Genomic DNA, 23,560 nt, shown 5'->3' with positions numbered 1-23,560 from the left:
TAAAAATGGTAGCAGCCACAAAAAAACAAATGATTTTACCTTTAAAGAATATGTGTTTTAATGAAGTAGGGAAGATAAAGAATATGGCAACTACCTTAACAAATATTAGACCAAGACAGCTTCAATTTTTTTTAATTATCGTACATTGAAGATTATTTGAGAAAAACTTATTAAATTACCTTGATGAGAATAGGTACCACTTAACAAGCATTTTGGATAGTGCATTTATTTGCATAAAAAAGTAAATAATATGTTAATTATTATATTAGTGTTTATATTACCAAGCATTATTCAGCTGATAATAATTAATAGTAATAACTAGCTTGAATGTTAAGAAGATTAAGTTGAAATAGTTTAGAAAAATAACCTATTATTAATAATAATACAGTATGATTATAACAACTGAAAGTGTAAAAAAAAATACTAACTCACTTCTCACAACTGATGAATAATTTCTAGTTTTTTTAACTGAATCTTATTCTTACATGAAAATGTTGTTTTTTTAGTTTTCCATTTTCCCTGTTGTTTATTTAATGTGAGAAAACAAGAAGGCTAGGCTCAACAAATAATAATAGATTTTGTAGTAACTTTTTAAACCTATTCTAAATTGTGCACAAAAAATACTTGCACAGTAAAAAAAACAAAAAATAAATGCACAAAAATAAAAAAATGAGTAAAAATATTTGTTCAGATGTAATCACAAGTACCCTAATACATTCAAGTATAAAAGTTGTTTTTATAAAATTGTTTCTATTGTTTATTAACACACTTTTTAAAGGAACATATAAATGAAACAATGAAGAAATGTCAAGAAAAAACTATTTAATTAATCATCTGCGGTAGGCCTAAATTTTTATTTTTGACATAAATCCTTGTTCCTGCTTGGCGTAACCATTCGCTGGTTTTTTCTCAAATGTTGTGAGATCGAATGAGGACGGGTGTTGTTGACGAACTACACCTGAAACAAAATTCACACTTGTGTCAATGTCTGTATTCCTGTGTATAAGGTAATATTAGGGTACGCACAAGATTCACGCTTAGAGCAACATATCTTTTGGTAATCAATCCTTTGTTTTCTTGATGGCAAAACTTAGATTAATTCATTTTTAATGTTTTCATTTTTAACATTTTTTTAACACGTTTAGTGCTGACTACATCAATTGATGTAGTCGCGAAATGAGCGGCCTACATCAATTGATGTAGTTGCGCAACCCCCTCTACATTAGTTCAGTATGCGCTCAGCCATTGCCGGGGAACGTTAAAATCGTTGCTAGCCCGTAGCTTAGAATGTAAGCTTCATTTTGGTGTAGGTTGGTACTAAAATTTCCCGTAAAATCCCGTCTGACAATGCTTTTGTACCGGTTTTGGGGATTTTCTCTCTTCAAGCCATATTACAAAGCCACTGACTACTGATCCAGGCAGTGCTGCTACCTTTGGGTGTTTTAGGGAACTACGTTCAATCTCGGGGTAACGTAGTACAATCGCCCATGCTCTTTTGTTTTTCGTCAGATTGAAATATTTGAATGCCAATTGCGTTTGCTGTTGGTACGGCACCGCGCCAGGGCATTGCCGCCATTGGCGAGCGCCTGTTGGAATGCCTGCCGCACTGAACGTGTTAAGCAAAATCGTTTTTTTTTTTTAGCTAAACTAACAAGTTGCAATCAAGAAATCAAAGTATTGAAGAGGTTTAAAGAGTACAGTGCAGAAAAAAAGGATAGGTACGGTACATTCTACAGACAAAAAATGTGTGTAACATCATAAATTAATATCATATAGCCTATGATAATTAATTATAAGATGATAAATTAATATAATTAAAATCCATTGATCTAGCCCCTGAACCTTTTTATTGACTAATAATTGTTACGTAACTTTACGCCATACTGCTAAAAATGTATGTAAAGAATAACAAGATGTTTCGCCAGAATGACATTTTCAAGTGGGGGTATGAAGTAAATGCAGGCTACTGTAGTACTGTATGACGTATATGTACATACCAATTATTAGTTAAATCATAAAACCTATGATGGTAAAAACAGGGTTAAAAAATAAATTACTTACTTTGGTTGAGTTGACTTTATAGAAAAATAAATAAATGTCAAATATAGGCCTATCATTGAAAGAATAAATAAAAGTAACATTATAAACCAAATGTTAAAAACTTACGGCAAATCAACTGCACCAATGCAGAGTTCTGCAGACTCCACTTCTTTCCTCCTCTTCCTTCCCAACTAAATTCTCTCGCAAGCTCATTTTTGAATAGTCTTACAAGGATCCGTCTTGTTGAGTCCTCAACACTGGCCCCGCCAACCGTGCGAAGATAACTGACCTGAAACACATTATAAAAATGCTTAACTCTTCAACCTCTATTACTATTATATTAGTTTAACAAGTCTGGTGTCTTATAAAAAGCTTTTTTGTTTAAAAGTACGGTATGTTATTATTTTCAACAAGGATGGCAGAAAAGTTTAAGTTTACAAATCTGTTTGTAAGAAGCTTTGATTATAGGACCTTCATTTATAATAAATTAGTGTAGGCCTAGCCTACATGTTGCTCATAATCGGGCAAATGCAAAGAAGTAAAGTAGTGTATTTGGGCCCAGCATTTAGAAAAAGAAACGTTCGAGATTCCATACATTATTTAGCACAACAAAATCAACAGTGGCGTAACAAATCTTTACGGGCCCCCCTGTAAACTTATTTTTTGGGCCCCCCTCTTATGAGTTAATTTAAGACCACCGATTCAACATAGTGAATCGCCCTCCCCCTCCCCCCAGAGCTATTTTAGGACCACCGATACAATGATCAAACAGATTAATCATAAAAAGAGTGGTACCCTAAACAAATTAGTGGGTCTCTCTGCCCACCGCCCCCCCCCCCCCCCCAGCTCCCGGGCACCCCGCATTGCGGGCCCTTCTGTTACGCCACTGAAAATCAACGGGCAAATTATATTTTATACAAAGTTGACTGTGAGTTCAATTCTTAAGTTTTTCCCTTAGCAGGTTCAGTCCCAGCCGTCACACTCCTCTGTATTTTTAGGTTCAGTTATATCTACACTCGGGGGTAAGTTCAGGCCCGCTGTCAGTTATGTGATACGCTATGGGCCCAAGTCATAGTTGCGCCCCCCCCCACCCTGCCGACATTGATTTGAATTATAAAATGAATATAGACATTTTATGAGTTGCTTGCGCATCTGCAATATAGGCCTAACAAATATAAGAAGACTCATTGTGTTTACTTTTGATTGTTAATTGAATTACCCGCTTAGTAACTAAAAACGTAAACCATCAATTAAAGTTTAACTGTTACTTACATACCGTACACACTTATATTTCCAATGGTGCGTTCTTAAAAGTAAAATTGGTTTAGTTGTAAAAAAGTGTGAATTAAAACATAGTTTTAATTTATATAAGTTATAATTGCAAACATTTAAAACTCCAAAAAGTCAATACCGTAAAATGGCTGGTTTTTTCTACATTTTTTTTTTTGGCCAACTCGTCAATAACTTAACATCATCAAAGTTCATTTTCAGATTTACCTACATCACTTTCTGTACACATCATCATTTAGGCCTAAATGATTTTAATGACCGTAAAAACTAGGCTACTTATTTTAGGAACTTTTTGTAACACTTTTACCTTACGAATCTTTTATGTCGCCCTCTTTCTAAAATCACTGCCACTTGGTTTTTTGCTCATTTCACAGAAAAAGGGTGTGATATTACAACGTAAAATAACATCCTTCAAACTTAAATAAAATCATAAGCAAAAACACGGCCAGTATCTTTACTTGCTAACAAATTGATACTGTAATAAGTTTCTCGCCATTTGAAAAAAGCAACTGACATTGAGTATAATGAAAAAAGGACATAACAAATTAATAGCCTACAAATAAAGACAGACGATTAAGTATAGTTAATGATAGGCCTAATATACAAACAGTGGCAGTGATGAGTCATGAGTGGAAGACGAAGTGAGGAGGTTTCAGATATTTTCCAATTAGTGTCTGTTACTAGCGCACCCAACAAAACAAAAAAAACTCTTGCGCCCCTGGACCAGGGCCCATTTTTAACCGCGGTACTGGGTAAGTTAAAACTTTCATCCCTAGATCTTAGAAAGACAGCTGTGATGTCATAGGCATATTTGATATACATTTTGATAGCGTTGTTACCCTTCAAAGTGCCATCTATAAATAAATCGTACCCTAGGCTATTATGTGCCAAGCCTTGATAAAAATTACTAAACGTAGGTAGCTGCGATGTTGTTTCATAAGTTAGACCTAGTTAATCGAAAACAAAAAAAAAAACATACCGGTAGCTAAACCTAACCTAGCCATAACCTACTGATCGCAAACGCGGCACCTTAAGTTATTTGTTTGACATTTCCTTTCGATAGTTTGGAAGGACGTAGGCCTAATTATAAAGCTGCAGCCTTCTGGGGTTACAGTTCCGCAGAGAACCTGCGATCTTATTAAGTTATCAGATCAATAACAATTTATCAATATTTTTATAAATATTAACATAGGCCTAGGCCTAAGTTTAGGCCTAGTTAACTTTAATATTGCATTGACTTTAATTTTCCCAGTTAGCTTATTACATTAAGTTATAGGCCTAAGAGGCTAACTTTATGTTTTCTTTTTCATTAAATAGGTTAGGCTATATTTGGCTAGTAAGTTACCGTCTCAGGCTATATTTTGTTTGTGGTTAAATATGCTTATAGGCTAGTTAATATCGATAGAAACGTAGGCAAAACAAATCATAGGTCAATTTGATATTTACATTGGGAAGAAGAATAAACATTTAATTTAACTTACCAAAGATATTTATCATTAAGTCATACATCTGTTCACAGATCACAGGTTCTCTTCGGAACTGTAAGTTAAGTTACCCCCTTCTGGTCTTAAAATATTCATCTGCCTACAAGACTAGGCCTGAATTTTAACATAACCTTACCAATTAACATCATTTTTAGTCTTAACTGTAAGTTAGGCCTAGGCTAACTTATGACAGGTTCTAAGTAACTTAGGCATAAGTTTAGCTACGGTATTTGTTAAGTAGACCTAGGCCTAGCTTGTCTCCAAGCTAAATTAGTTCAGACCAAGGACATATTGCAATGAATTAGGTCTAGGTTATCTCCTGAAGTTGGCTTCCTTAGTTTTGTAAACTACAGCCTAATTTTTCCCCAAAGAGCCTCCATCCGTAGAGTTTTTAAGGGGTTAGGAAGGCTATTGTAACCTATTTCCACTTATAAAGTATTTAAATTAGATTACCACCATTCGAGTTATTAACAAAACATATGCTAAATCTCTTAATAACTTACAATAACGATAATAATTTGTGTAACTTACCTTAACTCAAGTTGGTCGAATCGCCACTGAAGTTAAAAAGTCGAAGATGTAACGCAAATCTTAAAGAATATAAAGTAAAAAGTAACTAATAGACCTATTTAATAAGTAAATAATAACAAAACAACGAATTCTTCACGTGTAACACTGAAAATCAGAAGTAGATGCTCTAGTCTAAACACAGCCACAAGGACAACGTTTGTTGTGAGTTGTGAGACAAAGACAAGACAAACAATATGGCGGTGGCGGATCGGATCGGATGCTGACCCCCGCTGTTTTGCTCCCATAATGCATCAGCGAACATCGTCGAACCTAAGAAAACGCAGAGACTCGGGTATCTCGCGCGGCAGAATATTTTGTTCATCATCTATGAATATTATAGTATAGTATGTGTTACAAATACATTTTACACAGGATGTTGAAAAAATGCAGGGAAATAAATACAACACTACAATTTTTTTCGTATTTTTCTATTGATATAAAATACATATATTATCTGTATCATCAATACCTTTACTTATTTTACTGCATTCTCGAAAGTTAATTTATGCCCTCAAAACAACATTTAGGTGAAAATTTACACTTTGTTTCTTCATTTTACAGTATTTTATGCAAAATTTATTTTGGATGAAACCGTATTTTCATATTGGTATATAATATGTATATTATCTGTATCATTAATACATATACGTTGGTTATACCTTAATCCCGAATATTTACGTATTATATACATTGCTTGCTACATGGGTATACCAAGCAAACGGCAAACTGTTATAAGCCATGATGTTATCTTCCAACCTGAGATATCCCAAGGAAGTACTGTTCCTGATAATGAGCCATCTTCGAGCGATGAAGTTCATTTTGACATCAATTCAAAAACAACAGAAGTGGAAACTGACAAAGCGGCACCTCCTATTGTTTTGGAGGGGGGTGAGCAGTGTTATTGTCTCGGACAAGTACGTATCAATGGTATTTACTCAGGGGAGGTATAGATGAGGTTACGATGACAGCTGTGGGCTTCTCATTAGCAGAGGGAACACCATTACCGTAACAATACGGTTTTCAGCCATTGGCCTCGGTGGGCTAGTGGTTAGCGTGCCGGGCTGATATCCTGAGAGTCCCGTCCCGAGTTCGAATCCCGCTGGGGGCACTAACTTTTTGACTAAGATGTTTTCATTATCAGCAAGTTTGGTTGGTTTGGTTCGGTTATGACAGTTCAATTTTATTATTAAGTCATTATAAAATTTTAATTGAGCAATTTATAGTTTTATTTAATGAACAGAATTATTTTTTCAATTAATAAACTCTTTTTATATTATTTCATCATCAGCAAGTTTGGTTAGTTCGGTTAGGTTATGATAGTAATTTTATAATAAAAAAATTATAAAATTGAATTGGAGGCATTTATAATTTTATTTTATATGAACAGAACTATTTTTGCGATTAGTAAACCTTCATTGCCAAAATGCTCTCCACTACAGCGCTGTTCACGGAGGAATTTTGAACTAATGCCTCAATCGCACCTCCCCTTAAGTCGAGTATGTTTTATCATAGATAAAACATACTCCGTTTTATCATAGACTAACCAACACAAGTGGTTTTATCAAGTTTTATCTATGGTCAGACCCACGTATCAATAGTCAACCACGTTCCTAGCTACGGTATAGATTTTCTTAATATTAGCATATATTAGCGTCTCGCCGCAGCAAACCTGTCGACAAAGCGGATTTCCATTTGTCTGAATTGATTTTCAATTAAATCTATTTAAATAACATTTCATTAGGTTTAACTGTAGATATAAAGTCAATGCTAATACCTACGTTTAGCTGCTACAAGGAAACTAAAGTGTATTTTTTAGTCAAATATTAATAGCTTAGTATAAAATCATAACAATTTTTAAATGCATATCGTGCAGGGGACCACTTTCCCGTTTATAATCGGGTGAAAAAATATTTGGTCCCGTGAAACGTGAAATTTCTATACTATATGGGATTTATGGGAAATTCGCTAAAAAGAATAAAAGGCAGAGAGCTAGAGCAGAGCAGAACAGGAATAGAGAACAACCAACCAGAACCAACCATTACCCAGACCCAACAAAGTAAAGTAGCTCCCCGTCCCCCTCTCCTTGTGATTGTGATTTTGTAAAGTGGATGTTTTTATTTACATTAAGTTGAACTATTGTAAGTAATTGTCATTAAATTTTCAGTAAGGTGTTAAGAAATAGGTTACCTTTATTACTTTTTAAATTCAGTGTTGCTTTGACAGTGTAATACCTAGGCCTAGTTATTTTTCTGTATCCACTTTTAATTTCAGATTGATTATTAGTCTGAAGCTGAAGAATGGCTGCCGGTCTCAGTATACTGTTATACTGTAGACTTGTACAGTAGCTGTAGTCTAAACTAAACCTTATTAGGCCTATAACCCTAGCGCAAAATATGTATTAAACAATGTATTGTTCACTTAAACCACAGAAATTCAATCATCGTATGAAGTTGTTAATTTAGCTTGTAAGCAATTAATTGGTGAGTTGACTCGTTCACACTTCACTTTCTTTGATGAACCTTGTCTAATTGTTTTTTAGTTCCTTATTCTTTTAGGCTATTATTTATTGCAAAATTTTGGTATGTACTGTGTCTATTTCAAGGATTTGTTCTCATTTGTCTTCTGGGAGTTAATTGTAATAACTGATTATAACTTAACTTAAAAACCTACCTAAGTTATGGTAAGTTAGGCCTAACTTACTCAGGTTTTTCAAAATAACTTAATATTTCAATAAGTTAAGTAGGCCTATGCCTAGGAAATCTTACCTAGGTATATTTGAATCTAGGAATTGAATAAGTTATATTCTATAGAATAGTAAGTTTAATACTTAGCCTAGCCTAACTCTAGTCTTGAGATCTGTATCTTAAGTGAGTAGGCCTAGGCCTAAGAAATAACTAAAACTTAAGTCAAGTTAAATTATAAGCTTACGTACATTTAGGCCTAATTTCGAATGTGTATATTTCTTCACATGGGGTAGGCTAGGCTAAGTTACTTAAGTTAGTCCCTGTTTGCCATAAATATACAACATGAGTTAGGCTAACTTAACTTGGGCCTAAGTTAGTTGTGCCTCAATAATCATAACAGTCATATGTCGTAAGGAGGAAATTCCTACACACATAACTTATTTTTGATAACCCAACCTAGCATATCCGCCACAGCGCTCTGTAAAATAAGTAGCCTAGGCCTACTGTAGCCTCCGTATAATACAAAAGTACTGGTACCAAAACACGGGCACAAATATATATAAATACTTATAAGTTACCAAAATTTGAACGAATGGTGTTTTTGGCCTCTGGGGATATCAAAATGAGAAAGGTAATCGGTCCCGTGCCTAGGTCTTACCATACCACCTACGGTAATAACTACTTCCCTATAGGGAAATTCGCCCAAAACAATTTAGTCTTACATTTCATTTGGATGAAAAGGGAGTTTGCTTATTACCGACTCTAGGAGATTTAGAATTTTGTTCAACAAATATTTACAATAGGCCTAGGCCTATACGTAACAACTTAAAATATGCTGTTAAGTTAGCCTTGTAGGCCTAAGTTGTGCTGGGGACAGTAATGAAACGTCAACTCGATTCTCTCGAGTGCTCAGCATGAATTTAGAGGTGGAAGATCCACAACCAGTCTTGAGTTGAGTCTTGTTGAGACAATTAACAGAAACCTTTGAACATAACGAGTCAATCCTCCATAGACTCTGCGATGTCAGCAAGGCTTTCGATGTGGTGTCCCATGAGCTACTGATAGGCAAACTAACAATGTATGGTGTGGGTGGAATTGTGCTGAAGTCCTTTTCCTGCTATCTGGCAAGTCACAGGCAAGTAGTTAAAACAATAAATGGGACCTCCTCCTGCATTAGACACATCTCACATGGAGTGCCACAGGGCTTGGTACTCGGGCCCCCTCTTTAGATTAGTGGTCAACGATTTGTGGCTAAATGGTTCCATCCCTCATCTTCGGAGACGACACCACCCTGATATCTTGAAGAAGCGACATTGAACAACTGCATATGGAAGCTACAATTTCTAAGAACAATGTTTTAATGTTTTAGCCTTACATCTTTTGGGGCTAGCCAAAACTGGTTTACAGTAAATCGTTTGAAATTAAGTGCAGCTAAAACTCAGTCCTTGCTCTGCACACTGAAGCCATTCAACAAAAGGGACGAGGAGGTTAAACTTCTAGGGTTCTGGTTGGATCCAAACTGATCTGGAACTCACACATTGATAGGGTATGTGCACGGCTATCAAGGGAAATTTTCCTTCTAAGGAAACTTTGGAACCTCATCCTGAAGCAATTCTTCTGTGTACCATGCTCTATTTCACAGCCATCTTGGCTTGGTACTTTGGGGCCACTCATCAGCAGCACAGGACATAACTGCTCCAGAAAAAAGCGGTAAGAAGCATAATGCCAATTACTACAAACATTGTTGGCTCCTTTTTTAAAAAGACCTGGGCATTCTTACAGTTTTTAGTCAAAACGTGTTGAACCTCCTAACACTTTTGAAATAGAATGTCCACCTGTTTGACCGAATATAAGTTCATCACCACTATGACACTCGGCAATCCCTACACCTTGACATGCTGTGATGTCGTCTCACCCCACCCTTCAGAGCTACCCCCGCTAAGCCATGGCTTTCTCAACACCTTGCCGAAGAAGGTGCGGGAGATGAACATCATCTCTTTCAAAGCGGCAATTAGAAACAGCATAGTAAATAGGCCAATTTACTCGCTGGAGCAGCTTTGTGAAGAGCCCCATACTAGTAGGTACTTAGAGCCCCCTACCCCAAAAATGTTCACCTGTTTGATTTACTGCCGCAGCCTGGTGAAGTTTCTTGTATGTAAATAGTAGGCCTAGTGTTTTCATATTTTTAATTGTATATTGACTCAGTCTATCCGACATTGTTGGTCAACGACGAAGCACACAAGTATGAAGTATCAAGAAGGCCTCCTTGCAGGATTATAACTTATGTAGGCCTACATAGCCTAAGTCTTTCTTCATGGATCCATTTTAATATTAAGCCTAGTCGAACCTTTTTACCTTTAGGTCTACTGGGTCTTCTTCGGACTAAGCAAATATAAATTGTTATGATAAAGTTTGATGACACTACCAAAGATTCCAAATACTAATATTATATGTACTTTGGCTATAGTTAAATCGCAGCAAATTCCCTAATTAACCCTTTGAGTGCCAACGTCCGGGGAACCGGACGTTTTTAAAACGAGCCAAAAGTGCCAACGTCCGGCTGACCGGACGTTTCGTAATGATCGAACAGTTGTCATAACAACCGAATGGATACTCGGATTCTTTTAACCCATATATTAACATTGAGTCGAAAGTTACTAGATGCGATACATCGATTTTCGTTGGTCGAAATATCGAAAATTCGATTTTTACGAAATTTTAACCTAAAAATCGCCAGATCGCGCTCGGCATTTTTAGCGCGACCTTCGGGAAAAATCATCGGCATTTTTTGAGCGTTACTTTTATTTCTCGCCTGGCACTCTAAGGGTTAAATTCTGTATTTTTGTGTGTATGTCTTTTGGTAACGCATTGATGTCCTTATTTCTCAGTGTTTCACAGAAAGGACAAGAGCACCTTTGATGATGAAAATGTCAACCAGAATGTTTAATGGGGAGGTTGAGGTAGTATTTTAACTACTTTTAACCATTGTGGGAAGTAACTTTCAACTATAGGCCTACTTTAGGGCTATGCCTCATAGATCATTAGAGCATTTTTTGGCTTGAAACTGTCAGATATTGTATTTGCGAAGGTTTATATATAATAGTTTTGCCAGCATATCTGAAAATATGCAAACCAACTGCTGTTCTTTATGTAAGAAGATTTCAACTGACTACTATAAGATCCCCGTGCGTAGAACGCCCACACAGCTAGTATACAATATATAACTACAAAAATATAGGCTACTCTGTAATTGAAACAGAACAGCCCTAACAACAGCCTAGTTTGCATGGTTCAAACTAGTGGTTCAAAGGTTTATTTTTGAGCCTTTAAGTTAGGCTCTACTTAACTTACTGTAGCCTATTAAATTAGAGGCCATGATAACATTCATCTCTTAAATTTTTCAATATTTTGTATTAATATATTACTAGTGTACCTGTTGCTCAAATTCGAGCAATTGCGAAGCATTACAGGCGTTATTTTAAAAATAATTTCCGATGACTTTTTAAGAGTCGACTCAAAGATTACGGAAATACTCAAGATGTACACAGCAGTTAGATATAATCAAAATTTTTGTAAATTATCTTTTTTCAAAAGCTGACCTTGTTTTTTAGTGTTTTCTACAAATGTTTTCCCACTCATAGCCGCATTAGGTTGTCTATAATAACGATTATAAATGAAAAAAAAAAACATTACTTCTATTTCTTCTACTGTACTTGGTTGTGTTCTATGACTTTCCTGTTTCCATTGTTTGCAAATCGGCTCTTTCAATTATTGCTCAAGAAATGTAGCACAGTGTTAATTCAGTTTTATTTTAGCGAATTTCCCATATAGGGAATAAGCTATTACCGTAGTACTCATGGTAAGACCTGGACACGAGACCGATTTAATTTTTGATTTTGAGGTCCCTAGAGGCCAAAAACACCATCCGTTCAAATTCATATATATATATATATTTATATATATATTTATATATATATATATGTGTCCGTTAGCGCGATAACTCGAGCAAAAATGATCCGATTTTGATGAAATTTGGTACAAACGTGTAAACCTACGTTTATTTGAACGAGTTCGCGATCCAGCATAATCGGACCATGGGAACGGGGGTTTATGGGGGGTTTTATGGGGTAAAAATGGGTTTTTCCCATTTTTGAACCTAAAAACAAAAAATTTTGCGATTTCTTTCTTAACCGTTTTGTAGAGCTTAAAAAAAGAAATAATTTAGTATATTGAAGCGCTGTTGTATGCCTAACGGTCGCGGAGAAAATTCAAAAATTGTGTAATTAAAAATTCCCATGTTATTCTTATGGAGAAAATGAAAATTGTTGTAGTTTACTTGTTTATGGGTATATATTGATAAAATTTGGCAAATTTATTTATTTCATCCTATACTATTGACGTATGGTCAAAAAACACTTTACCTTCCCCGTAGCAGCAAACCTAAGCACTCGTTAAATCTAATGTTATTTAAATAGGGAATAATATGTCTTATTTATGGAAATATTTTAGTAAAAATGTAATCAGACGAGTTGAAATTCGCTTAGTCTGCAGGTTTGCTGCGGCGGGGGTATATTTAGTATATCAAATTGTCCAGTATTTCTCACTTTTTCCATTGATTTTTTAAAAATTACACCAACCAAGTATCGTCTACTACAGATGCAATACGCCAAAGAATATCGTCTGCAATCTTCAAGAGGTGGTAAAAAAAGCAGAAACCAACCCATACAATAGATATAAGTTAACTCCATAAGAAATAATTTTAAGAGTTACTGTGATATTAGGATTTTCCACTGATTTGGTAATAGAACATTATATTGCAAAACATGGCACGATTCAGAAGAAAATCTATTTTAAAATCAGAAAAAAACCATTGCAAATAGGTACTTCATTTTGACAAATTTAGTAAATCACAATTTAAATATTAACAGCTGTTTCATTCAAAAGTAGTGTAAATGTATGCATATGGTCGTAATGTAAACAAATCTGAAGAGGGAAATTTAAAGGCCTCCGGGCAGAGCCCCAAGGGAATTTACCTTGTTTCTCTTTTGATGGCTCATCTACAGACCAAGACCTTTCTTTAGAGACCCCTACCAAGTTTCTACGCCCAGCCGTTCTCTGTAATTAGCTGTCACAAAACCCCATTTTTCCTCCATAAGAATAACATGGGATGGGAATTTAAAGGCCACTGGGGCAGAGCCCCAAGGGAATTTACCACGTTTCTCTTTTAATGGCTCATCTACAGACCAAGACCTTTCTTTAGAGACCCCTACCGAGTTTCTACACCAAGCCGTTCTCTCAAATTAGCTGTCACAAAGAAAAACAGTTTCAAATTAATATATAGAGTACTAAAACTTCTTTACTAAGAAGATGATTACCTACTATAGTATATCAATACTATATTATTATAGTGGTATGTTGTATGTTGTATTCAGGCTGGAGATGTCTGGTGCAGGGTCTAGTGGTGCAGGTAGAGGCAGAGGATCAACTTCCGTCCCTGAGGCCAAGAGTGAGAGTAAAGAAGTCAAGCCAAATCCTAAAATGTCAAAGGCTTTAAGTACTTCTGCAAAAAGGTAGGTGTTGTGTCACTATATCTGACTAATGAGTATTCATATTTAAAGGGAATTAAAGAATTTAGTCAGCTGTTTCAACTAAAAAAGTTTGTTCTATGATATGCAAAAGCATTAACCCTTCCCGTACGGGTGACGGATATATCCGCTTATGGTTTTTGATGTTCCGGACGGGAAGCGGATATATCCACCTTCTCTTCAGACAAACTGGCAAGTGCTTGATAGCCCAGTCAATCTAGGTTTTTACCTGGAAATGTGAGAATAATGCTAATTTTTTGCACAGATGCCCGTTATGGTATGTAATATCACACCCTAAAAGTCCCCGCCCGTCCCCTGTGTGCTTCCCCCGTTTTAACGAAATAAAGGGGGGGAGGGGCGCGACCTATTAGACGTGTCCGTGAACGCGATAACTTGAGTAATTTTGGTCCGATTGTGTTTAAATTTGGCTTGAAGGTGTAAGATGGGATAATCTTGAATGAATTGGCAAACCAGCACGATCGAACCATTGGAACGGTTGTTTACGGGTGGTTTTATGGGGTAAAAATTGAATTTTCTCATTTTTGAACCTCAAAACACAAACATTTCTAATTCCTCTCCAAACCATTTTAAAAAGCTCAAATAATAAATTTTATAGTATATTAAAGTGCTTTTGTAAGGTTATTGGTTCCGAAGAAAATTCAAAAAGTTAAAAATTTAAAATTCCCATGTTATCCTTAAGGAGAATAAGTTAGCTGTTGTAGTTTGCTTGTTTACGGATATAATTTCATCAAACTTGGCAAATCAACTTAATTTATACTAAGCTATTGATATTTTACTAAAAAACGTACTTCATTACCCTTCCTGTAGCAGCAAACCTAGGTACTTGTTTGAAATAATGTTATTTAAATAAATTTAATTAAAAATCCAATCGGGCAAAAGGAAATCTGCTTAGTCTGCAGGATTGCTGCTGCGGGGGGTATTTTCATACAAAGTTGCACTGTCCTAAATTTACTTTATCAATGGTTTTTGTCAAAACATCACTTAATTTGTTTCACTTTAAAAGTATATTTATGCTGGTAATAGTATGAATAAACTCCAGAATAAACTTGGACAATGGTCTAAAAACATAAAATATGCATGGTATTCAAAAAATAATGTACAGGATACAGTAATATTTCAAAGTTTTACTATTATATATTTTAAGTACTTAATCAGATAATATTACTAACATGAAATAATATTTGTACAAATTGGATTAACTACCTTCAATATGATACCCAATTTTGAATGGGTAGGTCAGTAATAATTATATTGGGGCCATAAAAGTCAATAAGTTTGTTCTTTAGATGTATAGTTTTATATCCATATTTTCCATCTAAAAAGGTGTCTATAATAAAAAGGTCACGTGACGAGACCACCCCCCACCACCTTGCCAGGCCGAGCCGAACGCTTCCGATTCTTCCGAATCATACCGAAAATAGCCGAGGTCCTTTAGAACACCTTGTATCGTCTGTCTGGAACAACGATCACATAATACCAATAGATGGAGCATGTTGGCCGCGACGTGAAGCCAGTACTTTTCACCAATCTTCACTAAGATGGCGGCTGCCGGCTGTGATGAGCCCCAATAGCAGGCGCAACTAATTAAATGTTAGTTTATATCAAAGATATCCGTGACAATACGCCTTTATATTAAAAATATTTTTATTACTAACACAATGACCTTCAAAATACACTTTTAGTTAGTTTACATAATTAACAACAAAAACTTTTTGGGCGAAAGAAAAATTCTGAAAAGCTACAAATTAATTTATAATATATGTATCTATATTGTATTAAGGTTTTATAAAGTTCTGGCGTTTGGTTTACAATGTACGAATTTTCAAAGTCACAAGATAGTTTCTTAAACTCTTTATACAACTCTCCTGTATATTCTGACTGGCATATACATTTTTGCGAAAGAGCTAAAAAATATTAATTTTTAGATTAATACAAACAATAAAACGAAGAAAATTTATATGTACTCTGTGTTTTTCTAATTATTTTAGTAACTTTTCTGTATAGCTCCAAACTTGAGTACCTATCTAAACTGCATTACAAGTGAGGTTGTAGGCAGAATCATGACGCAACGCGGCGTGGCAGATAGCCCCTATATTACAATTTAAATTACAACCAAACTACACCATCTAAAAATTGTTAAAAATATGATCAAAAAAATTCAACTCTTTAGCTACAAAATCCACAGTTTTTTAACTTACCTGACAAAGAAATAAAAAAAAGTAGCATCGGGCGAACTTTTTCATGTCATATTTTAAAACTCTTTTAAAAGTAAAGTTATTTGAAGATTTAAAATATAAAATATTACTTTTAAGCTTTTAATTGGAACCAATAGTGTCCAAGACTTGTTGATATCATTCATACGAAGTTTCAACGATTTACCTTTAGTCTAAGTAGGGTAAATGTTGAGTTATTTTGAAGTGGAACATTGAGTTTTCATCGACATCTAGCGCTTCTCGTAAGATGGCAGACCTGGATTCACCTGCTTTAATGTTAGTTAGATAGGCGTGCTCCATCTATTGGTCTTATGTGATCGTTGGTCTGGAAACGGTACAGCGGAATTAAAATCGGAACAGAGCATCGGAGCAATTTCTTCCAATCCCGATCCCTCTTTAAACACTGATAGGAACTGAGTAGCCATTTAATGATGTTATCAGGGTGTCTACCAACCGGGAAATCCGGGAAAACCGGGAATTGTACTTAAATTTTTACTGGCCATGAAATGTACGGGAATTGTCCTTAAATGCCAGACAATGTCCTTAAATTTTTGATGGGCCCAGGGTGTCTACCAACCGGGAAATCCGGGAATTGTACTTAAATTTTTACTGGCCATGAAATGTACGGGAATCGTCCTTAAATGCCAGACAATGTCCTTAAATTTTTGATGGGCCATAATTTTATTGATCGCTAGTTGGTTAGGAGCACATAAAAGGTTTATCAGATGTTTGTTTACATTTTCATAATTTATTACTAGAGTAATTATGCAATAAAAATCCCATTAACAATCTCAAACCCATTAATATTTTATCACGACAATCAAGTGTCAAGTCAAGTACTTCCAAGAACTGTTGACTCAGCAGCTAGCTCATAAAAGTTGTATCACTTTTATTCCTTTACAACTTCATTTTTTATTACTAGGGTAATTATTATTAGATCCCAAACCTATTTTATTTGAAAATAATAGCTTTATAATGGCTGTTAAATTTAACTTCTTACTTGTACTTTTCGGGCCAGTGCCTAGTGCCATAAAACTGTTTATGGTTTCATATTAAACATGTAAATAATCTACAGTCTTATTATGTAAGTTAACCCTTTTTTATGGACATTTTATCTTTCAATTGACAAAACCACAAGCATTGTTGTTTGCATTAATGTTTTATCACTATGTAGGCCTGCTTGGTTTCAAATTATGTCATTGCATTTTCTGTATCTTTGTCTTATATTGTTGGCTATTCAGGTTTCAATGTTTTTTGTTTCCCATATATTTATTTATTGAGTTGTATGCTTTAAGCTGAGCCGTGACTATTTCCACCGGGCGAATGTCACGACTCATGATCAATGGTTCAAGTGTTTTTTTTATAGTAGGCTAGTTCAGTGTTTCTCACTCCACGACCCCGAACAAGGCTGTGGGTTTTGTTCTTATTACTCCCACCGCCGACGATTCAGAGGCTCCGAGACTTTCGTTAGCGCTGCATCGGCATAAATTTTGCATCGTCTTTCATCTTAATTTTGTAGTATGTTTGCGTTGTATTTTTGCCTTTTCCTTACTTGTGTGAAGATATTCTCTACTATGCAGTAAATTAAGAGCGCCCAGCGCGCTTGATGGGTAAGTTTGGACATTTTTCTGATACTTAGGTTAGTGCACATGTTGCACTAGGTCTGGAACCTAGTCTTGGGGTCGTGGAAGACTTTTGATAGTTAGTTTCCCTTTTCTCTGTTGTTTTGTATAATTCAGGGCTTTGCCCGAAATGCTAGGCCTAGAATTGACTGAGAAATGTTTGTTGGAAAGCCGCTATTTGAGAGAAACTGCCAAGTCAGTTTTGGGTCCTTCTGACCGTTTTGTGGTAGGCCTAGGCTTACAATTTTTGCTCAGTAAATGTAATTGTCTTAGGCTACTACTCTGGTAGTCTTTTGTTTCTGTGTCCCGTACAATTTTTAGTGTTGTTTTGTCTTGTAAAATGTTCAGTTTGTGTTACCCAGTCAAGTAAGGTTAAAGTCTTTTATTTTGCTTTGTCCTTGCCAAACTAGTTAAATTAAGTTGAATTAACTGCTCTTAAAGCTCCCCAGAAAGTTTGAGTCATTTTACTCAAGTTTTAAGAAAGTTACAGTAATTTTTAGTTTGGCAATTCTCCATTCAGGTTTGAACTGGGTAACACGGAAGGCCACTGGTTAATTACAGCTCGTTTCTCTCAAATGGCGTGTTGTTCTTGAGCTTCCATCCATGGTTCTCATTTTGTTATGTAAAGTTTTGTGAGCCGCTCCTCGGGCCTGCGCATGGATCACGCTTCCTTTTCGTTAGTCTGGGTGCAGGCGCGAGGGCATGGTTCATCTGGTAGCAGAGCGTGGTTAGTGGGTTGCGTCCTGGGTGCCTTGTCGTGAAACTTGGTTTCACGACTCGGATACTTAGAGATGCGATCACTGTCCGCGTTCTGTTTTTTGTTTTGTTTTGAAGAGCCGTGGATGGATTGGTTTCTTGGAAATGTTCTGGCCTGGCAGTTTTGGAAAAAGGTCTTGTTGTTGTTGTGGTGGGGCGTAAACACATTTTTATTAGGAGCTCGCCCTTTGGCCGAGGCACCGGGTGGAATCGGTGGTAATGACTTGCATCCTTCGGGAGCAAGAGTGTCAAAAGCATGGTCATGTGTCAAAAAAAAAAAAAAAAAAAAAAAAAGGTTTGTGTGTACCCCCCATCACACAAGTGTTAGGTGTTGTCTAGTGTATGTATCGGTGTATGTTTGTGTGTGTGTACGTTCGTGGGTCATTTGTTGTTGTTTTTTCTTGCGGTACTTGCGGTATGAATGGGCAGGTTCTTCTTTTGGGCCCCATCAGGTGCGTAGGCATCAACGTCCAGAAGCCTTAGGAATTAAATTTCTGTGTTTGTTTTGTGAAAAAATTTTGTTGGCTGTTATTTTGAGTCAAGTGCTGGTTGAGACTCGGTATGGCGTCAATTGTGCCGGAATATTTGAGGAAGCCGGAGCTGGTGTACGAGGTGCGGTCCCGGGGGGAGACTCCTGGAACTGATGTACGCACTTTGCGTACACAGTTCAGACAAATTGCTAGCATGCCTCAAGCTTGGGTTGAGTCGCTCAGTTTGGATGAGGAACTGGAGGCATGTAAAGAGAGGATGGAAGAGCTAAGTGGGGAAATTGATAGTTGGAGTAGTTTGCCTATGGGCTCAGCTAAGGGTTCGGCTATCACACAGCTGACGCACTGGCGTAAGCGTCTGCTCTTGGTTTCAGGGCAACCTGAAATCCAAGATGAGGACAAGAGCTGGGTGGAAGCCAGAATTCTTGAGCTGGAAGGAATTTTGGAGAGTATTAAGGCAGGAAAGTCTGTCAAAGAGAAAGTCGAAATTTTTGAAGACAACCGTTCTTTGGAAATTTCAAACGAAGTGCCAAAGTCTGTTGTTGAAGTTGTGGCTCCAGTGGGTACCCCCCAGGCTCCGCCTACGCCAAGTACACTGCTCCAGTTGCCTGCAAATGTTCAAATGTCAAATGCAAATGTCACACCGTCCCCCTCTCACACGTCCACCTTGGCTGCGGCTACGCTGAATGTCCAGTCCCCATCTCCCTTTCCTTCTCAAGTTCATAGTTCCCCTTCCATCTCTAACTCCTTTGGCAAACTTCCCCATCCCCTTGCCTCTGTCCTGAGTGGTTTCCGGCCGGTGGACGGGTTAGATGTGAATGGTCTTTGTTTTTTTCTGGAGAGTGTTTTGCGCATGCGTGAATACCCTGGCATGTCAGACGCAACTTTGATGGAACTCATTGCTCCATACTGTCTGAAACCGTTGGGGGACAGATTGCTTGATTGTTTGCGCAGAGGCGTCACCTTTGATGTTTTTCATAAAGAAGTTTTGGAGCTTTTCATGCCCCGTCGGGTCATGGAGAAGCTGAAAGTTGAGAGAGTTTTTCGTCCTCAGCAGCCAGCCGAGTCTCTCAGCCAGTACGTGGGGGACATTCGCACGGTGGAAAGGGTCTTGCGTTTGGGGATCAGTGAGCTTGAGCTCATTGACATTGTGCTTCAGGGGTTGAAGCCTGAGGAACGCTCCCGCTTGGTTTTTGCGCCACGACCTTCATCTTTTGCAGATCTGGACAGACTTTCCATCCTTTCGAGATCTGTCCAGGACGCTGATTTTCAGAGAGACCAAGCGGCGGGGCATCTTCCCCTAGCTGGTCATCATGCTGTCGTAGCACCCGTGGGGTTGGGTCCTGAACCGCCGCAGTGGCAGAGGCAACCTGTTGTTTGTTTTGGTTGTGGGCAACCAGGTCACATTCGGCGGCATTGCCGTCAAGGTGGAAATTTTGGACGTGGTCCAAAAAACTAGTTTGCTCACAGGAGGAAAAATTGCCCAATCCTTCCTGTGAGGTTGTTGGTGATAATGTAAAGGGCAATAATTTGAAAGTTTTTTCAAGTAAGTCAAAGTCTAAGTTAAAGTCAGTTAATGTTTCTGTTGCCTCCCCTTCTGGGAGTGTTGTGCCTGTGACCGAGCCTCTGCTGCGGGGGATTGCGGGCCTTGCTACCATGGGCGTGAAAGCGGCGCGCTCAACTTGCCCACGTCTCAACATCTTCATAGGTTCCACGGTGCAGAAGGCCCTAGTGGATTCTGGGTCAGCCCGTTGCCTCATTTCCTTGTCCCTTTTTGAAAACCTTGAATCGTCTGGGCTTATCAAGCAAGTTGAGCGAAAAACCCCTATCTGCTGGACTGCGTCAAATTCACCCCTTCCCATCATCTATGAAGCCCGTTTCAAGTTCAAAATTGAACATTTTTCTTGGGTTTGGAGTTTTTGGGTGGCTAAGGACCTTTGTTTCCCTGTCATTTTAGGAGCGGATTTTATCAAGCACACTGGCCTAATTTTGGATTTAGGCAGAGGTCAGTGTTTTTTCCGATTTGCGAGGCGGGTATTAATATCTTTTGCTGATGAAATTGGTGGTGGTGCTGCGGTAGTCGAGCCTGAGATACCCAGCAAGCCAACAATTGATCCGTTAGGGCATCTGACTACTTGCGAGGCTGAAGCCATCAGAACCTTGTGTTCTCGTTTCCCAGATGTGCTGACGCCAAAGCTTGGAGTCACTAACCTGTTGGAGTACGAGATTCGTCTAACAGATACCCGTCCCGTTCGCTCTCACCCATACAAATTAGCTCCACCCAAAATGGAAACTCTCAGAAAAATCATTGACGAACTTCTGGAAAATGGTGTCATTGAACCTTCCCGTTCGAGCTACGCTAGTCCAGCCTTTCTCGTCCCAAAACCCAATGGCAAGTCCCGAATGGTTTTGGACTATCGCAAATTGAATGCGCAAATTGAAATCGACTCTGTGCCTCTCCCCGATTTGCATTCTGCGTTTGATTGGTTCGGTAAGGCCAAGTATTTTTCTGTTTTTGATCTGAATCAGGCCTATCATCAGATTCCTTTGAAACCTGAGTCTCGACCTCTCACTGCTTTCTGCGTTCCGTGGAATTTGTATCAGTTCACAAGAGTTCCGATGGGTCTTGCTGTGGGGGCCCAGACTCTCACCAGACTCCTTGATTCCATCTTTCATGATGTCAAGTTCAAGTTTGTGTTCAATTACCTCGACGATCTCTTGGTGTACAGTGAGAGCTTCGAAGATCACCTGATTCATCTTGAAGAAGTCATGAGTAGATTGAATAGGGCTGGCCTTACCGTGAATCCTGACAAGGTTAGTTTTGCAAAGCCGGAAATTTTGTTCCTTGGTCATCTTATCTCTCATAGAGGCGTCTGCATCGACCCCGCTAGAACCCAGGCTATCAGGGAGTTTCCTCCTCCCAGAGATGTCAAGGGTATTGCTAGGTTCATCGGCATGGTAGGTTTTTACCGACGCTTCATCCCCAATGTTGCTGAATTGGCGGCTCCTCTCAATGAGCTTCGGAAGAAGGGCGCCAAGTTTGTCTGGGGTGAAGCGCAGCAGACGTCTTTTGACCTTCTCAAGGAGGCTATCATGCAGCCCCCTGTTTTGGCAATGCCGGATTTCAATCAAAACTTTGTCTTGCAAACAGATGCTTCCTCCGTCGCAATTGCGGCTGTGTTGTCACAAGAGGTGGATGGTGTTAGGCAGCCAATTGCGTACGCCTCACGCACTTTGAGTCCCTGCGAAAAGAAAAGCTCTTCTGTGTATGAACTCGAGTGTTTGGCTGTCGTGTTTGGAGTCAATAAATTCAGACGCTTTTTGGAGCACAAGGAGTTTTTATTGGAAACCGACAACCAGGCACTCTCGTGGCTTCTTGCACATCCACGCCAGCTTGGGAAAATTGGTCGTTGGGTTGTCCAAATATCGTCCCTTAAGTTCCAAGTGCAACACGTTCGAGGCACTCAGAATGTGATTGCTGACACACTATCTAGGATGTACCATTCACCCGACGATCATCCTTCTGACCAAGAGCAACCGGGTTGTGCCGTGCTCTTGGAGTTTCCACTCGCCTTTTCTGATTTCATTCCCCATCAGCTGAAGGATCCTGAGCTGGCAAAGATCATTGGTGAGCTTCAAAATGGGGGAGCCCACCCCCCATATTTTCTGTCCCAGGGTGCCCTTTGCTGTCGCGCTCGGCAGCGAGGTAAACCTAAAGTTGTGCTGCCTAGTCTTCTAATCCCTATGGTCTTTGAGTATTTTCATTCGTCTCCTGTGGGTGGGCATCTAGGTATCCACAAGACCATTGCGAAGGTTAGGGAAATGTTCATCTGGAAGGGTATGGATCGGGATCTTGCTGCTAGGGTGCGTTCTTGTCAAACGTGCTCACTGAGCAAGCCCGCTCAAAACTCTAAGTTTGGTTTGTTGTCATCTGAGGTGGCGGAAAGACCTTTGGAGAAGGTTTTCATTGACTATGTAGGGCCTCTCCCGCGTAGCAAGTCAGGAAATAAGTTCCTACTTGTTTGTGTGGATGCCTTCTCCAAGTTTTGTTGGCTTTTCCCCTTAAGGAATGCCACTGCACAGCTCACCGTGCAGGTACTTCGAACTCACCTCTTCCAACATTTTGGAATACCCGCCACCATTGTTTCCGACAACGGAACACAGTTTGTTTCCCATCTGTTCAAAAGAATGTGCTTTGGGCACGGAATCCGCCATGTGACTACTTCCCCTTACTATCCACAGCCTTCTCATGCTGAAAGGTTCAATCGCAATCTTCGTTCCGCTCTCATAGCTTTCCATGCTGACAAGCAGACCACCTGGGATCAGGAACTCCCTTGGCTTCAGTTTGCTTTCAATACTGCTCACCATGAGAGTCACAAGGCGGTCCCTTTCGAGCTGTTTCTAGGCTATCCGCCTAACAACCCGTTAGCGAATGTGTGGGGAATTGGCGACCTTCTGCCACCTCCTGGTGCGGCTGATGTCAAGGCAACTTGGCAAGCGGCCAGGAGAAACTTGATCAGAGCTAGGGAATTGGTCCGGAGGAAGCACAATCGTGGTAGAGTAGACAACCCTTTCCAGGTGGGGGATTTGGTGTTTTGTAAAGCTCATCCAGCCAGTTCGGCTGTGGACAAGAGAGCTGCAAAGTTGTGTCATCGGTGGTCAGGTCCCCACCGCATCCTGAGGTTTTTGACGCCTGTCACGGCGGAGCTTGGAGATCCGCGGACTGGAAAAGTGTTCCGGAGGGCGCACATTTCTCATCTCAAGCCCTTCCGCGGAACTCTTCCGTAGGCAATTTTCTTTCCTCTTG

At 38.5% G+C, this 23,560-nt stretch overlaps 1 protein-coding gene and 1 long non-coding RNA gene across 3 annotated transcripts in view; one reads left to right on the top strand and one right to left on the bottom strand.

The window, feature by feature from the left end:
- Positions 1-805: 805 nt before the first annotated feature.
- LOC128986414 (uncharacterized) lies at positions 806-5,560 on the bottom strand. Its single transcript, XR_008490122.1, has 3 exons — positions 5,346-5,560; positions 2,167-2,329; positions 806-958 (listed from the first exon to the last, which is right to left on the bottom strand). It is a non-coding gene; the product is annotated as an uncharacterized LOC128986414 (long non-coding RNA).
- A 1,852-nt stretch (positions 5,561-7,412) lies between these two features.
- The window catches only part of LOC128986295 (ubiquitin-conjugating enzyme E2-24 kDa), a 31,300-nt gene continuing 15,152 nt past the window's right edge, over positions 7,413-23,560 (top strand). The window contains exons 1-2 of one of the 2 annotated variants that reach the window (XM_054406585.1): positions 7,413-7,522; positions 13,501-13,638. In XM_054406585.1, coding sequence (XP_054262560.1) covers positions 13,508-13,638 — 131 coding nt within the window. In that variant the 5' untranslated portion in view covers positions 7,413-7,522; positions 13,501-13,507. Of the gene's footprint in view, positions 7,523-7,645; positions 7,865-13,500; positions 13,639-23,560 lie in introns of those variants that run through there. The other variant, XM_054406586.1, reaches the window with a different exon arrangement.

This window comes from Macrosteles quadrilineatus, unplaced genomic scaffold (assembly GCF_028750875.1).
Source record: "Macrosteles quadrilineatus isolate MER2022 unplaced genomic scaffold, UCM_ALF_1.0 Scaffold_2__2_contigs__length_208266976, whole genome shotgun sequence".
NCBI lineage: Eukaryota > Metazoa > Arthropoda > Insecta > Hemiptera > Cicadellidae > Macrosteles > Macrosteles quadrilineatus.
The sequence above is the reverse complement of the archived record's forward strand: the minus strand, read 5'-3'. Positions and strand labels throughout refer to the sequence as shown.